Below are 16,437 nucleotides of genomic sequence, written 5' to 3' on the forward strand. Positions count from 1 at the left end.
TAAAACAAAAACGGAGCCCAGACGGGGAACGGGGGTCAAGCAAAAGGAAACTACAAAAGAGAGATGGGATGAAAAGAATAGAGGGAGGGGAAAGCATAGAGGAGTAGAGAGGATAACAGAAAACGATGGTGGGAAAGAAGGAAAAGGAGAATAGATGAAGAGTGTAAAGGAGGAAAAAGACACGACAATCAAGATAACGAATACGAGAGAGGCCAGCAGCTCAGTTATTGTGAAAAGAAGCAGACGTATATTTCATACGCAGAGGATTGTCTTAGTGCAACTGCAAGTCAGTGAGTGAGGAAGTGATCCTGCACCAGCTTTGATTTTACACGGTTTGTATGGAAAACTGTGAACTTCCAGGTTCTCTACGTAAGAACACCTCATTCAAATCTTATCTATCTTCAAATATTGATACTAAAGCCCAGAAACCCATTTCACTTTTCAGAGAGACCAATGAAAGCAGTGCTGGATGAGAGATTGCACGGAGTTAGATAAGCTTATGGAGCAGCAGCTAGCCCTGCACGTGACGTCGTGACTTTTCTATTGCCGTTAATGGAAAAGACTTTTCTCCTACTATTCACTTTTGTTTTCATCGTTCCTCCTGCTATTTATAACTGCTAGGCCTGGCCTTTGTGAGACGGGCAGCCAGGAATGCAATACAGCATGTAGTGCGACCATCTTTGGATCAGGGGCGGGGCTGTCCCTGGGCATTTTGATGTCTGCTGGCAGCCCTCAGGGGTCTGATTTGATGAGTTTTCATTAGAATATTTTATGACAATTATAATAATTTAATTATGATAATACCTTATTTTAAGTTTATTCAACTTCTCCTCTGTTACATGCCATTACCATCATCTGACAGTTATCTTTACGTGCATACTTGTCCCTGTTATGTATTATCCTGGTTTTAACCATAGTCCGTATATGATAGAGAACATAACCTGACTATCCATATCTCCATATGATTCTTATCTTAACAGGTTGCAGTTCCTCTGTGTTTTTGATGCCTTTACATTACGGACATTCTCTGTGATTTCTGTCCTGAAGAGCAGGCGTTATTAATACGAGACTTTCATCTATGGCTGTCCTGACCACGTTTTATGGAGACATTATATATTTTAATTCTGTTTTTTTTACCCCCAATAATACAACTTTCAATGCACACTTCTAAGATAGAGTTGTGAATCTTTTTTTTTGGTAGCAGGAAGGTCTGGACAGGATTTAGACAGACGCTCGTTAATCTCAGCATTAACAAAATGCCAAACTAACAGCAGCACTGTAGAGGTCTGCTCACCTGCTAAATATCAGGGAAACAGATGCAAAACAACGGCCTACTCGCTTCGTTCGCTGCTGCTGTTGTATAGCAGAACTGAAACTAGCGGCTATCTTGATCAATTCTGTGGCTCACCAGGGCACTCGCCCTCGAGGCCTTCAGTGTTTTAATGGAGCACGGTGGGGCGATTTTGACAGCTGTCTTTCCAGGAGCAAACATCTGGGCTACCTACGGCATATCCAAACACCTGGATTTGCCTGCCTCGCGGCATCCCTGACGTTACATTAATTTCAGGGCAGTCTAATTGTTTGTCATTACAGGCTTTCTTTAGTTAAATCTACCGACTCAGTCACCACATGGCTGGAGTTGAGGACATGCCTGCACACATACAGTATTATCTGCATCCCGATTATGACTTATCCCGGCGTGGATCATATTATAATTAACATGGAACAAAAGTAACCTGGGTACTCATATGCGATTATGTGTTTCTTTAACGATGTGAGGGGCACACTGAATGTCAGTGACAGAATTTTAATATTTCTTCCTCTTTGGTGCCCCTCCAGCTGGCAGTGCCCTAGACAACCGCTTAGTTGGCCTGTGCCTAAAGCTGACCCCCATCAGGTATAATGTAAAAAGAAAAAGACATCATTATGTGAAATACCCTTGTTTGTTTTCTTGCTTAGGGTTACATAATAAGATTGGAGAAGTTTGCAGCTGGAGCCAGGAGGAGTTAAGCATTAGCTCAGTTTAAAGACTGGAAACAGGCAGATTCCAAAGCTAAGAAATATGCCTTTCAATACCTAACTTAAAATGACAATTTGTGGTTTTAGGGGGGGGTTTATTTGATTAAGCTAAGATAAGCTAATAGCCTCCTAAAGCACCAGCTTCAAACCCAAGAGTGGCATCAATCTTCTCATCTAACTCTTGGCAAGAAAACAAATAAGTGTTTTCCTTTAAACCTGACATCAGCATCGCCATTATAGCCCATGTGATTCTATCGCTTGGTTACTACCTTTTGTATTATTTTTATTTTTCTCATTTATCCTCAGAATCTATTTTTCTATTAATTTCTGTTCATCTTTTTCTCGCATATTGCTATCTAAAGTGCCATTTCTGTCTGTCTGGCAAAAGTATTTTTCTAATTTATAGTTGGTTTTTTTTGTTTGTTTCTTTTTTTGATGAGGCCTAAATAGTGTTTAGGGAACCGTTACAACCCTATTAATGTAATATGGGTCGAGTATATTTCTAAGAGCCAAAAACATTTTAATAGAGGTCTTATGTTCTTCTGTTGCCAGTCCCTGCAAGGCTGGATCCATTTGAACTGCCGGTATTTGAACTCAAATACCGTTCCCTAATTCTTGCATAAACCCCTATATCTTAATATTTTCTGAGTCTAAAAATAACACATTATCCCGAAAAGTATGGTGCAACGATAAGACACACACAGACACACACACTAGAAAGTGTAGACGGAAACACAGATTCGTGTTAATGTCTTAGTTTATTAATTGCACTAGCTGTAGCTCTGAGGTCTCTATGGTAACTTGTTAAGGAGGTCAAGGGTCAGTCAGCAGTTAGATGTTCTTGCTGGTTCTCTTCAGCACTACGGAACCAGCTTTGGAGATCTGGAGAGAGACAGCAAGAGAAGTAGATATTATTGAAGCGGGAAATATGTTATTCCAGTGCCTTGTTATACTTCAATGTAGACTGTAGACTGTTTCCTCCTGGTTTGGGCCTTAATTTTCCTTAGTTTACAAGAATTTAAGTGCATTCTTGAGACTTCCTGAAAAGCAGAAATTCAAATGGGAACAAAAAGAACTGCAAGATTTAGTAACATTTGGAGAATTACCTCACATCAGCTCCGATTTTATGCACTACTCTACATTTGAGACAGTTTTTCTCGTTAGCTAATGCTGCTCTCCAGCTGCAGCAGTGTATCATTAATGTCAATGATCCCAGTGAGGTATAACAACTGCTTTCATCGCACTGGATTCCCAGCACTACAAGCAAGCAAGTGACAGGGTTTACCTCAACAAGCTTGCCTTCGCTGATCTCAGAAGTGTGATGGTAGTTGGGGAAGGTCACGCTCAGCTTGCCTCCCTCCATGTACACTGTGGCCTGAAAACACAGAGGTTATAGTAAGTCAGGGAACCAGGGTACATTCATCCTCCCTTACCTGTCTGCTGGGTTTATTATCACCTTCATGGTATCATGTTTTCGTGTTTCATGTGCCAGCTGTTCACCCTGCATGTATGGCTAACTACGATTAAAGAGCAAGCCCTGGTTTCTTTCCCTCCTACCTTGAATTTCTTTCCCCCGATGGTCTCCATATCACACTCCTTGCCGACGGTGAACTTGTTGGAGACCTTGGCGTTTGTGGGGTAGATCTGGGTCCAGGTGAAGTCATCGCCGTCCTGGCTGACCTCTGTGATCAGCTTGTAGTCGCGGCCCTTCTCAATTATGTCATCAGGGATACCTAGAGTGGGGTTAATGAGAGGAGTGTGAGGTTTATCGGTCTGGAAAATCAGAGGGACAGAAGTACAGAATTAAAACGCATGTGTTATGAGGCTGAGAAGAGTTTTACATTCAGTCTACATTCAGTCTACAATTCAGTCTCACCGAGCAGCTTGCAGAACTCGTCGTACCCCTCCTGGGTCTCAGTTTCCCATCTTCCAGCGAAGGCCATTTTGGTGGTGTTGGTGGGTGGAGGCGTGCGAGCAGAGATACTGAGGCAAGCTGAGGGAAAAGCAAGGTACCGGGACCAAGACTGTTCCCTGTTTATATACTGTGCACCTCTTGCCACCTACCTCATCTGCATGGTGTGACACAAGAGTGCAATTACAACTGAAGATGATGACAACAATAAGCTATGAGGGAGAGGGCAATAACCCGCATAAACGGGCTTTTATGGAGCTCCCAGGCAGTGAGTAAAATGCTGACTGCTCATCACAGCGAGCTGGTATCTCACCTCCAGGTCAACGAACTCTCCTGGCTTGGTTGGCTGGCAAGGCTTTATGGTCACATCTTCACTTTTACTGCTGCGGAGTCTAAAATCAAATAAAGAGCTTTGTTCGAAAGTATAATCCCTCTATCTGAAGTAGTTTGCTATCCTTATTTTGTGAATGGTCTGATCTGTAACAAGATCATGTACTTATGCGAGGCCTTTACTCATAGACTAGCATTGAATAAGCTCCAGAATATGATCAAATGTGATAGTAGTCATTTCATGAGTACTTTATGGTTTACATATTTTTATATGGCCACACAAATAATTATTTTGTAAGTATAAATGGTCATGTGGTTTTACCAAGGCTGGATTACAAAGGGGGCAACTGCTTGGGGCCCCAAAAGCATCATATTCACTGTGTGTCAATTGGAGTTTCATTATTTGATTGACTGCAAATTTTGGGGGGAATTTGCACCTGGAAATACAGTATAACCTCATTATAATGCATCATAACATAATCCTGTGGCCCTGTATGGTAGAGGGGCCCTGTTATAAAATCTGCTTGCCTTAATTATTTTAGTGTATGTTGTGCTCACATGGCACATGGTCCTAAATAGGGTTGTGTTTAAAGGATAAGGCTGGCTATATTTTTGTTACAGTCACCAAATCCTACGAAAAGACTAAAACCAATTCTCAATACTTTATGACTTCTGTAGCCTTTCAGTGGCACTTAGCCCCAAGCACATTTGTTCTTTCTTGAGATATAAATCTTTAAAATGGGTGATGAATGTTTATTTTCATCTTTTAAAACAGCTGGGTACCATAGTTTTTAGCATTGTTACTCTAACAGGAGTAAATAATGCATTTGAGGGGGACTATTTTCAGCTGTGGATTTGGTGCACTAGTGATTATTTACGGCACCAAGACGGTGTATATGAAATTGATGCAAAACAAACTACAGTGCCCCCTCGTGTCCTATGAATGGGGGCATTGTCATCCTGGAAGAGACCCCTCCCATCAGGATAGAAATGTTTCATCACAGGATAAACGTGATCACTCAGAACAACTTTGAGTTAATTTGCAGTGACCCTTCCCTCTAAGGGGACAAGTAGACCCAAACCATGCCAGCAAAATGCCCCCCACAGAATAACAGAGCCACCGGATCCCCTCACTGCAGGGGTCCAGCATTCAGGCCTCTAGCATCCTCTTGGTGTAAGCCACACATACATTCGTCCACTTGTTGAGAATAAGGTGAAGGATGACTCATCTGACCATATCACTTTTTTCCATGTCTCTGTAGACCAGTGTCTGTGGTTTTTGCACCACTTAACTCTCCAATGCGTATTCATCTTTGTAATGAGGGCTTAATGCACTGCAACCCTACTGTAAGATCCCTCTCTATGTAATTGTTGAAGGGCTGTTGTTTCTGATCCAGTCTGATCACGTCCTGCATTGACATTCTCAGTCTCCTGAGGAAGAGTTGCTCTCCTGTTTTTCCTTACATATCAAACTAATGCAAGAGCATCACGTTAATTAAATGTGCACGGTCGACCACAGCTTCCGAGCCTTTCGCTGACGTCTTTCCCATAGATCTAACTATAGATGCCACTGTAGTCACTGTTCCTATTGAAACAATAGCCAGTGGAGCAGTCTTTGTGCCATCTTGATACAAAATCACAAAAAACGGGGCCTGCTCAGCATTTTTAAATAATGCCACAGAGCGTGATGAGATGTTCATTGCTTAATTGTACCATGCAGAGCACCTGCGTGGAAGCATCTGCATTTGTTGTTTCTCCACTCATTTATTCAGGTTTTTCATTTAATTTGTCACAAATCTGTAGGTGTACTGGTGAGCAGTCTCTGGGCAAAATGTAATGAAGTTGCTATCTATAGTGCGCTGTTAGCACTGTGCCTAATGGGAACATGAAGGCATAAGGGTACATACACAATATACAGTGGGCATGAGAAATGTGTGTGTGTGTGTGTGTGTGTGTGTGTGTGTGTGTGTGTGTGTGTGTGTGTGTGTGTGTGTGTGTGTGTGTGTGTGTGTGTGTGTGTGTGGGCACATTTCAGTCAGAGACTCTTACGTCAAGGAATGGGTCATTTATAGCAAAAGGTTATATAGTCAGTTTTGGACATTGGGCTCTTGAAGAGAGCATTAAGGTATCAGCACAATATTAGTTGTACATTATAATAATTGTGCAGTCAGAACATTTACATGAATATAATTGAATTCTACTTGTCAGCTTGTAGCTAAGCAACTAGTGTATGAACAGTGATTTTGAAGCATGAATGAATCAGCTGCCAATCAATTATTGCTAGTGTAACTTCAGTAGTCTGCTAACGTTCTGGTCCGTGTTTGTGTACTACTTCCTGCATTTATCTCAATTTTATGCTATTAAACTTTGATCTAATATTTTATATTTTGATATTTAGCAATGTGTTGGCAAATGAATTGGTTACTTTATGTTTTTGATTTATCATTTTTGATTTTATTATTTGTATCATTGTATTTATTCCTTTTACCAAGCAATTGTATATTGCATTTACATGTAATTCAGTGGCATAAATGCACATTTCCACCAATCTTTGGGAACAATCCGAAAACCTAATGAAAAGTAGGTCATAAAAATATTATGAGAAAACCACAGACTTTTTGGTTCTCAGCTGTCAGTGTTAAAAGAGTATCCGTCCTAACGTGATTAAAGCTAGGTATTTTTTTTTTACATAATTAACTAAAATCGATACCACAGAATGTACTTCATTTCCTTCAGATAACTGAAAGAGTTCTGCAAGTAGATGTGTTGCAGCAAATTGAATAAAAACAGCAAACTAGTTACAAAAAGCACTCTTAAATCTTCCTTTAAGATAAACTCACTCCATGGCCCCACTGTTAACAGAATTAATGTTCCTTGTACACATTGGTGGCTGAAAATTGTCCATTAAAGTGACTACATGACTGCAGCACCTCAGGCTTTCAATTCTGACAAACTGTGACTAGGTAAAAGCTTTTGATGCTGCACTTAACTTCGATCTCACACAATACAGCCATTTTCACAGACCACTGATATGAAAAGTCAACATGGCCTTGGAGCTCTTTATAGATACATAAAACATCATATTGGCCAACATCCTATAAAAGACAGCCATTATCTCGCTCTTTTTTTACTGTCTCTCTCTGTCCTCACCCTCGCACACACTCACACAAGAGGTCTGTGAGCTGAAGTGAATAAATGCAGTTTAAAAAACCCCCTTTTCATCGGCTTTCACATGTGCAGTATCTGTATCATTTTTGCACAGCCTGTGTGTGTTGCGCCGCACAACATGATATGACTTTGGGCTCAGGTTGACCTTTAACTCTCTTACATTGATTGTCTAGAGTATACTTGACGATGCAGCATTTTCTGCCTAATGTTCGAGCCACTGTCTGACTTCTGATGCATATTTCTTTGTGTGGTTTCCACAGGTCCTTTCCTATTTTAATAACAATACTATAATAAATATTTGTTAATTACCATAAAAACAGTTTCATATTTTACCATTCATGTGATTAAGTGACTAACAGAGATAATAAAAAGAAATACTTCTAGTCTGGCATTGGTATTCATTATTCGTTCAATGGTAATGAATAAGCCAAATAACCACGGTATGCAATCGCTTCATAAAGAGCGCATGGCTCCTCCCTACATCAGCAGCTTTTAATAATAAAAAATAGCATTACAATATTCTGGCTGCAGAATAACTCGTAGGGGGATCCGACCCTAATTTTGTAGTAGCCCCCCCCCCCATTAGGTGACAGGTGTGTACAAGTAATCCGCTACATGTGACAAAAAGACAGATAGCAAACACACAGAATTATAAGTTTAAAAAAGACAATATAGGTGATATAAATTATATTAGTCCACATTGTAGTGGGCATTGTTTAGCTTCACATAGGGTTTTTCCATTAGCCCGGGTTGGTCCACTTTAGCCACGCCAAGCCACACTGCTGTGCTCCTCCGAGGACAACCTGCGATGCCTCTTCCCACAGCTGTGTCCTTGGTGGCAAAACTGTGCCTGGTTGTAAAGTCTCTCCCGGTTCAGCTCTCAGCACCTTTGTGGCCTCCACCTGATTCTCTGGGTTTCTGCAGTTTAGCTTATTCCTGCGTTCCCGTCTGTTATTCCAAACATTCCCTGCAAATCGCTGCCTCGCATTAACAGCCTTCCTCCGGCGAACCAGGGTGATGCTTTAATTGTCACGAACGTATAGGAAATCCATGTGTCTATCACCGCGCTAGTGAAACTTCATTTGCGGTAAATTATATCCTGTACATCATAGGGGGTGCTGCCTTTTAATCTGTTTGTAAGATCACCACCACCTGGAGGTTGCTCCATTTTTATTTTCTACTAAGCTGCAGGTAATTACATATGTGTGATGTATGATATGATTTAAATATATAAATGATTTTTGATGCCACATGTTTAGAGTACCCGATGCTTAAGTCACGCAGATAAATTTGATTGTGTGGTGAGAGTCAACTCAGTGTTTTTGGAGTGGTGGAGCGTTTGGTCTAGGCTGAAAAATAATCTGGCAATTAAGCAGAGAGTTTATCATAACTAGATCTAGTGAGAGGCTGGTATATCCCTCTATTGTTTTTAGCGTGCTCTACAGGTCAGAAGACGGCGATTATGCAAATGTCAGGAGCTTGTATCTCCTGCCACAAAAATGTTGTGTTACGCAGAATGTCATTTTCTCCCCATTTGCTTTAATTACTTGTCTCAAAGTCAAACCAAAAATCACCACTCACAGCAATGAATAGTGAGCAAAGTACAGTTGTTGAAGTTTATTGTCGACGTTGTAACCTTGTGGTTACACTTTACTAGTAGGCTGTAATTTAAACTTCTGCTGAAACATTCCCTTCTTTTCTAATCCCTTTATTTCCGCCTTTAAAGTATGAATCATACTGGATAATAAGTAACTAAGCTTACTGACCATTACCTCATGTCCATTCACATGTCGATAAACGCTTTATTTTTGCCTCTGCTCTTGTTAAATGATAGGCATCTTTCGATACAAGCGAAGGAAGGGAAAAATAAAGGCGGCTAAGCAGAACTCATGATGAATACGAAAAACTAGAAAAGAGAAAACAAGAGTGTGAACAAATGAACAAGAAGGGGGGAACGAAGGAGGGGAAGGGGGGAAGGAAGAAAAGATTCTTAGGATAGATACATATAGATAGATTCCTTTTATCTACAGCTATAAAGAGGGGATTTGCGATGGAGGAATTAAAGGAAGGGGAGGCCTTGATATGCAAATGAAGCTGCTGCTAATCAAAGCAATAAGATTAGCCTTCCAAATTGAGATGAAGAAAGGCTCCATTATCTGGGCCGAGTGTCATGTTTAATAACGCGGAACGGCATGGTAATTCACCAGTGATGCAACTGTAGCCTGTGTGGGTGCGTGTGCGTCTGTGCGCGTGAGAAAAATGTACGTCTGCCTTTTTGCGTGTGAAAGGAAGAGAGAAAAAGGGGAAAAAAAAGTATATTTAGAGAGAATTAAATGTGAAAGACAAATTCTGACCTTGTCTGTGTGTGTGCACGGGTGTCACCCAGCATGAGTGAGTGTGTGTGCCAGAGAGAGAAAAAATAGAGTGACAGAGAGAAAGGGAGGGCACAAAAAGCTGGTTCCCATGAGAAAAGCGAGCGTGTGTGTGTGTGTGTGCACATGCGTGGCTGTGATGCAAAGTTTTGTGCTGTGTTGTATAGAGAGAGTAACACATGGGTAATAGTGCTGTATGGATAATGCAGCTTTAGACAATAGTGTATGCTCGCACATTATGAGACAATACTTCCTCACCTAATTTGATTAGCAACGTTATCATTAGTCAACTCAAAGAGTGAAATAGATGTGGACAGGTGTAACTGAATCAACTGAAGGTGACCCCAAAAGGACCGCAGCACATAGATGTGTGCTTTAACAAGCACGCATTCCAACACGTGAATGACTTTGCACCAATCTTACCAGCTCTTTTTGCTGCTTGTGTAAAATCTCTTAAGCAGATATGGCTGAAGTGCAGATTTGTGCTTTAAAGAACCGTCTCTCATTATATTCTGCAGCTATACTCAGCTTTCAGAAATGAGTTCACCAAGTTCACTAAACCCTCTTATTTGCTATCCTACAGCAGTAGAGCAAGGACTCGGAGCTTATACCTTTATTTTACTTACTTTACTTTTTACTTTGCTATCTCACATAACCTAAAAGTAAAGCAATATTGGTAGTAAAATGCACTTGCATGTCAAAATTAAAATTATTCATCACCCTGAACGACCCCTTTCATAGTCTATTATTGTAATTATTATAAATCTTTGGATGATTATGATTGAGCGTGTGTGTTTATGTGTGTGTGAGAGCAGCCTTTTAATGTAGCTGGCCAAGGTCAAGTAGCTAACTAGCTGTAGTGGAGTAAAAAGTACAATATGTCTTTCTGTACTAATAAATATTGATATTCGATATGTATTGAGACAGGTGTCACTTGCTGTGATGTTTTGAGCATCTTTTTAGTTCATTGTTTTCATTTGAAGGCCCACAGCGCCACTGTCTCAGTGCCACCACTCTCGCCCAGCTCATTTCCAGCAGCAGCAGCAGGCAGGTTTTTTCAGCGGAAAAAACTCGGATAAAACCACCAAACGACAGCCAGGCAATTTTAGCAACTGGCTGGTGAACACAGGTGAGCACTAAGTGGCTAAAGAGCCACATATTTCTCTCAGGAGTTGGTGGAAACCAACAGTTCGAAGAGTTCTAAGTTTAATGCTGTACCTGGTCAAGATGAAGCTAATTTAAACTACTTTATATAATGTAACATTTGTATTTGCAAAGTAACTCTTAATATATCTGTCAAATCCAGTGAAGTAAAAAGTACAATATTTCCTTCTGAAATGCAGTGGTGTAGAATCAGAGCATTAAATCAAAATACTTAATTTAAGTACAAAGTTACAGTACAATACCAAATATGCACTGCTAGCTTTTTGGATTTGTGCTGTCCCATAATAGAACTGTTTTGATAGCATTTGTTAAATGAAAAAGAGATGGTTAGCTGCATTGTGCACCAGCAATAGGTCAGATCTGGGGCGAAATTAAACAGATTGCTTTACAGCACGAATGGAGATTGGTTTATGTAAGAAAGAGGAAGAGAAGAACATCTCTCACCTCTCACATACAGTGCTAAAGATTGCCGAGTTACTCGCGAAAGTAGATTGGTATGGTATGAGTAAATCAAGGATGGTGAAAAGTTTTTCCTTCTCAGGACAGAAAAAGAGAAAAGAGATGGAGCAAAGGGAGGGGAAGGAGGAGCAATTAAAAACATCTTCTTTGAAGCAAAGTGGTTTATGGCAAATATGAGATATAGGACTGGCAATACCGCTGTTGTGCTAGAAAAGCAACCAACCGTTTATGGCAATTATAGCAGTCTATCACATCAAATTTGACCATGATTATGGATGGTTGAAAATGCTGCACCCAGCACCTTTTCATTCTGAGAAGCCTGTCAGGGACTCGGGCAATGAGCCAATCTAACCATTAAACACGGAGACAGAAATAGGCCACAGTAGCCGCCAACAGTAAACATTCTGTTGTTGTTATCTTTACTGTTTCTCAATCCATCCTGACAGCCTTACCATCCTTTGGGGAAGGAAACGGCAGTCACTGGTGATTATAAAGCCCCCACCGCCCCCACCTCCACCCCTCATCCAGGGAGTCAGATTATGCCTGCATTAATATTTCATATTACACCGGACTTGTACAGAAACCACGTGTGTACTCAGCCCTTTGTCTTCATGTCAAATGAAATGTGCTCGGCAATCATCAGAGGGTGAACCAAGGTGGTGAGAGGAGGGGCGACTGCAGGTGGGGAGGAGGAGAGAGGAAAGGGTGGAGAGAGATGAGAGGAAAGGCAGGGTGGCAGGGAGACGAGGGAGCACAAGAAGTGTGAGGCCAGGCAAGGAGTGGAGAGTTGAGGGAAAAGCAGAGGAAAGACCAGACAGCACAAATACAGGGACTTTGAAGAGAGAATGTATTGTGTGGGTGAGAAGAGAGAGGAGGAAGGAGATACGAATGCTGAGGAGAGTAGAGCGATAAGAGATCAGAAGATGGATGAAAGGCAAGGTGAGCACAGAAAAAAGTAACGGAAAAGCAGAAAGGGAGGAGAAGAAACGGAAGAGGAACGCCTGGTGCTTTAAATAATGTAGAGTGGCAAAGGTGTGAACTGGGCTGAGCGAAGGACAAAGAGCTTTGTAATACATTTGAATGTTTAACAGGGAGCAAGCCGGTGAATGGAAGCTGTCAATTTTTTAATTACCCTTTAATTGCCAGCTGGCCTTGACATTATATTTTCAGGAGCCACAGAACAATCACCACAAAGTAAACACATTATTCAATGTGTCTACATGTGCTTTCGGCACTTCATCAATTGGCTGAATATTTCTTGTCTGAATATTCATCCTTGTGTGTTCAGAACAGTAACAAGGCCAGGACGTGTCTCGACCGGTTTATCAAAGAGACCGGAAGAAGCACCTGGGTTCTGTTGAGAGTGGCAGAGAGTGCGACCACACTGCTTTACAACATTAGCTCTAATGTGTTAGCTGACTGTGTGTAGCCCCCAGTGTCTTATTTCCTATTTCTGCATTCAAATACATTGGATACAGTGCCTTAATATGGCAACTTTGAAGTTGTAGGTGAGAATTTTTTGATTGAGCTAAGCTAGCTGTGGCCCCAGTTTCCCATCTTTGTGCTAACCTGGGCTAAATACATGTTGTCACTAACATTCAGCAATAAAATGAACTTCTTATCTAACTCTGCTGCTTAGAGAGAAAACAAGTAGACTTTCCAAAATGTTGTGGATAAAAATGAACTCTTTTTTTTTTCTTTAAAAAAAAATTGGAATCAAATATGCCATACTGTGTCAAAGCTAACAACCCTACACTTGCCACCTGTGCGGTCAGATGTTGCATAGGAATTTGTCAGCATTCAGCAGACTGATTTCCTCCATTTGTCTTCCTCTGTCTTTGTCTTTTTCTGTGTCACACACCGCCCTTCTCCTTCCTGTCTTGTCTCTTACCAGAGACCGAGGCCCCTCCAGTCTGTCACGGAAAATGGACTTAGTCAGTGTAACTTACCAACCCTGTGGTGACACTGAAGACTGAGGAAGAAGTGGTCAACAGTCTTGCTCCAGACAAGAGTGAAAAGGGGGCCATGAAGTTATCATATTGACCGTAAAGTGGTCTGGACTAGGTCTTAGGTCAGAAAATATATGGCATGCTTGAGGTGTGAGGTATGCTGTGGCCAGACTGGCTCTTGATGGAAATGTAGCTGCATAACGCATTGGTCTTGTCCACCACACTCTTTTATATTGACAGACTGTTCCTTATGTGCAAAACTGCTTAATCTAAAATTTAAAAAAACTAATTACTGTGAGCATGCAAATAGAGTAAGGAGTATCTCAAAGGATGATCTGTCTTGTCTGCTCTGGGGCTGATCATAATGCAGCTGGATACACCATTTTTTTTATCAGCATAATTTTGATTAAATGGATCAATCTAAATGAAATTCAATCAACGTTTAGAGGCTTTACAGGCAAGATAAACCACTTTGTGCTACCTCACCACAGACAGGACCATTGTGAAATTGAGTTAGTGAGAAGTTCGAGGCTAATTTTGCTTATATGTGGCAGATTATGCCTGATAGCCACCTCCTGTAGCCTTAAAGAACCACTTAAAATTTAGAGGATGAAAACGGAGAAAATCATGTACTTTGTAGTTGTGGATGAAAATAGATGTGATTAGAGAAAGGTATCAGATTTTAGGCAGTGAATTGTTTAGTGATAGGTTGGAAGCCTTCAAGTGGGTTTGTGGTGCCAAAGATAGTCATTTTCATTTTGAAGTCTATTAGATGACCTGCTATATTTGCCTGAAATACAAAGACAAAGGAAGTGCTAGTAATGAGGCAAGAAACGTTAGCCATTTTATATGCTGGCTGCTGATGTCTTTGCAAAAAGTTTTATTGTGGTACATATTTTGATATATAAGGTAACGGTATTGGCAACCACCAGTGTCAGTGGGAGATTTGAGATTTTGTGTGTATTTTGATGTAACCAGTCACCAAATGGTGCATTTGCTTACTGATGCTTTTTCTTTCAAATTTTGATTTCATTCATTTTCTGTTTATAGAATATCAGTCAACACACCAACCACCAGGAATAAGGGTTGTCACTTTTACTTAATATCAAGTTCAAACAAATTTGAAGAAAAAAATATAACTTGTTCGAACGACTTCCAGTAGAACCCACATAGCTTATCCTAAACAACATTGAACAAACGACAATAACATAATCATCTGTTCAGCACTGTACTCTAGCTTTCTCCATTTTGCGTCACCAAAGAGAAAATCAATAGCCTTTGACTGACAGGGGAAGACAGTTGGAGCAATGGGTCAACGGACAGTGCATTTACTGGAGTTCAAGGCATTGCCTGTTGCCCTCTGGCCTGACAGATCAGTACAATAAATACAAGTAATACTTTTCTCATGTGCGATTACGGAAGATCAGTTTTGAATTTTGAATAAAACGTGTGAACGCAAACAGGAATCAATTTGGGCTAACAGGGCAAATTTACAGAATCAGGTTCATGCAAATATGAATTAAGTCAATCAATACCCTGTGGAAATAAATACCCACGATTGTCTGACCCACAGCAAACAATAAAAGCCATAAATCAAGCTATCTGCCTGTCAAGATAAATGGCACATCCCCCCTATAACTTTAATAACACAGATACAGGTGGTGTTGGGTTCATCCCATTGTCCACAAATGGGGAAGGTGTTACCAACAGCTGGGGTTTTTCTTGTTTGAAACAAAGACACACATGGACATGCACATACACGCCGGCACAAGTGATGACAAAGTGACTGATAGATGCATTTTAACAGACGTAAATGTTGAAAGATGGAAAAAATACCCTCTCTTCGTTTCTCCTCTCTGTATTGGCGATTACATAGAGCTCCATGCTTGTTAATTACACACAAACACACACACACACACACACACACACACACACACACACACACACACACACACACACACACACACACACACTTGACAGGAAGCTACTAGCTGGTTGGTTGGCTGATTAACACTAGTTTGTCTGTGGTTGAGTGGTCTCCCATCATGCTGAGATTGCTGCAGCCTCTTGTTAACCCTCATTGTATGAAACAACCCAGTGGCTCGCGTTCAAGCACACTTATCAGCCTCTTATTCCCAAACCTCTCTCACTATCAGCAGTTATATCTGTGTGTGCGCGTGTGTACATGTGCGCGTGTGTCCTTGTGTGTGAGTGTGTATCTCTGTCGCTCTCACTAGCTAGGAAGTTAGCAGCAGCAGCTTCGAGGGCGCTTCAATATCCTCTCCCTCTAACCTGATTATTAATTACAGTCTGCCTCTAGCTGACCGCAGCCCAAACACTGTCTAACACCGTTACCAAGGAGACTGGACAAAGTCATTCACAAAGAAGATTTAGGAAACACAGATTTAAGCACAGTCACACCACAGCCGTTGCTCAGCCTATTCATGTCTGTATCAACTTTGGCATTCAAAGTATTTTAAATAACACGCATACCGATCAAAAGTTAATCAATCAAGTCACATGTATGTGAAAAATTTTAATGGTTATGTGACACCTCTAACTAGCTTGGCATCATCTCAAAAGGACCGTAACTCACAAAACACTCAAAATGAAACCCATCACCTGGTTGCAAAAAGTGATCAATGTGTCTGCGTGCCAGAAAGTCAGTCATGCCCGAGCTGCATGGCACTCAGCAGTAATCAACCTGGAGCTGTGCCTGCGGCGAGGTTGAGGGACATCAGTTTCTAAGTGGGCTGCTGGCAATCAAGCTGTGCGTGCGTGCGTGCGTGCTTGTGTGTGTGTGTGTGTGTGTGCGTGGTTGTTACACACTTGTGATGAGATGCAGATTAGATTACGTACTTGCTAGCAGCAAAATATGGCTAATAATGCTCTACGAGTGTGTCCGGTGTTATTTTAGTACTGGCCATACTGTTTTAAATTCACAGACACACACACATACACGCACACACATATGTATAAACACATATATAAACACGGTCCACAAAATGCTTGCTGTGTGAGCCAAGTGTCAGACATCACACAGCCTTCAGAAGAGAGTTGTTCT

At 41.1% G+C, this 16,437-nt stretch overlaps 1 protein-coding gene across 1 annotated transcript; it reads right to left on the reverse strand.

Moving 5' to 3' along the window:
• Positions 1-2,809: 2,809 nt before the first annotated feature.
• fabp6 (fatty acid binding protein 6, ileal (gastrotropin)) lies at positions 2,810-3,997 on the reverse strand. Its single transcript, XM_040144290.1, has 4 exons — positions 3,896-3,997; positions 3,577-3,752; positions 3,305-3,394; positions 2,810-2,901 (listed from the first exon to the last, which is right to left on the reverse strand). The coding sequence occupies exons 1-4, from the start codon at positions 3,960-3,962 to the stop codon at positions 2,851-2,853; spliced, it is 384 nt and encodes a 127-aa protein (XP_040000224.1). The 5' UTR covers positions 3,963-3,997; the 3' UTR covers positions 2,810-2,850.
• Positions 3,998-16,437: the final 12,440 nt, after the last annotated feature.

The sequence above is a fragment of the Xiphias gladius genome, chromosome 14 (assembly GCF_016859285.1).
Source record: "Xiphias gladius isolate SHS-SW01 ecotype Sanya breed wild chromosome 14, ASM1685928v1, whole genome shotgun sequence".
Lineage (NCBI taxonomy): Eukaryota > Metazoa > Chordata > Actinopteri > Istiophoriformes > Xiphiidae > Xiphias > Xiphias gladius.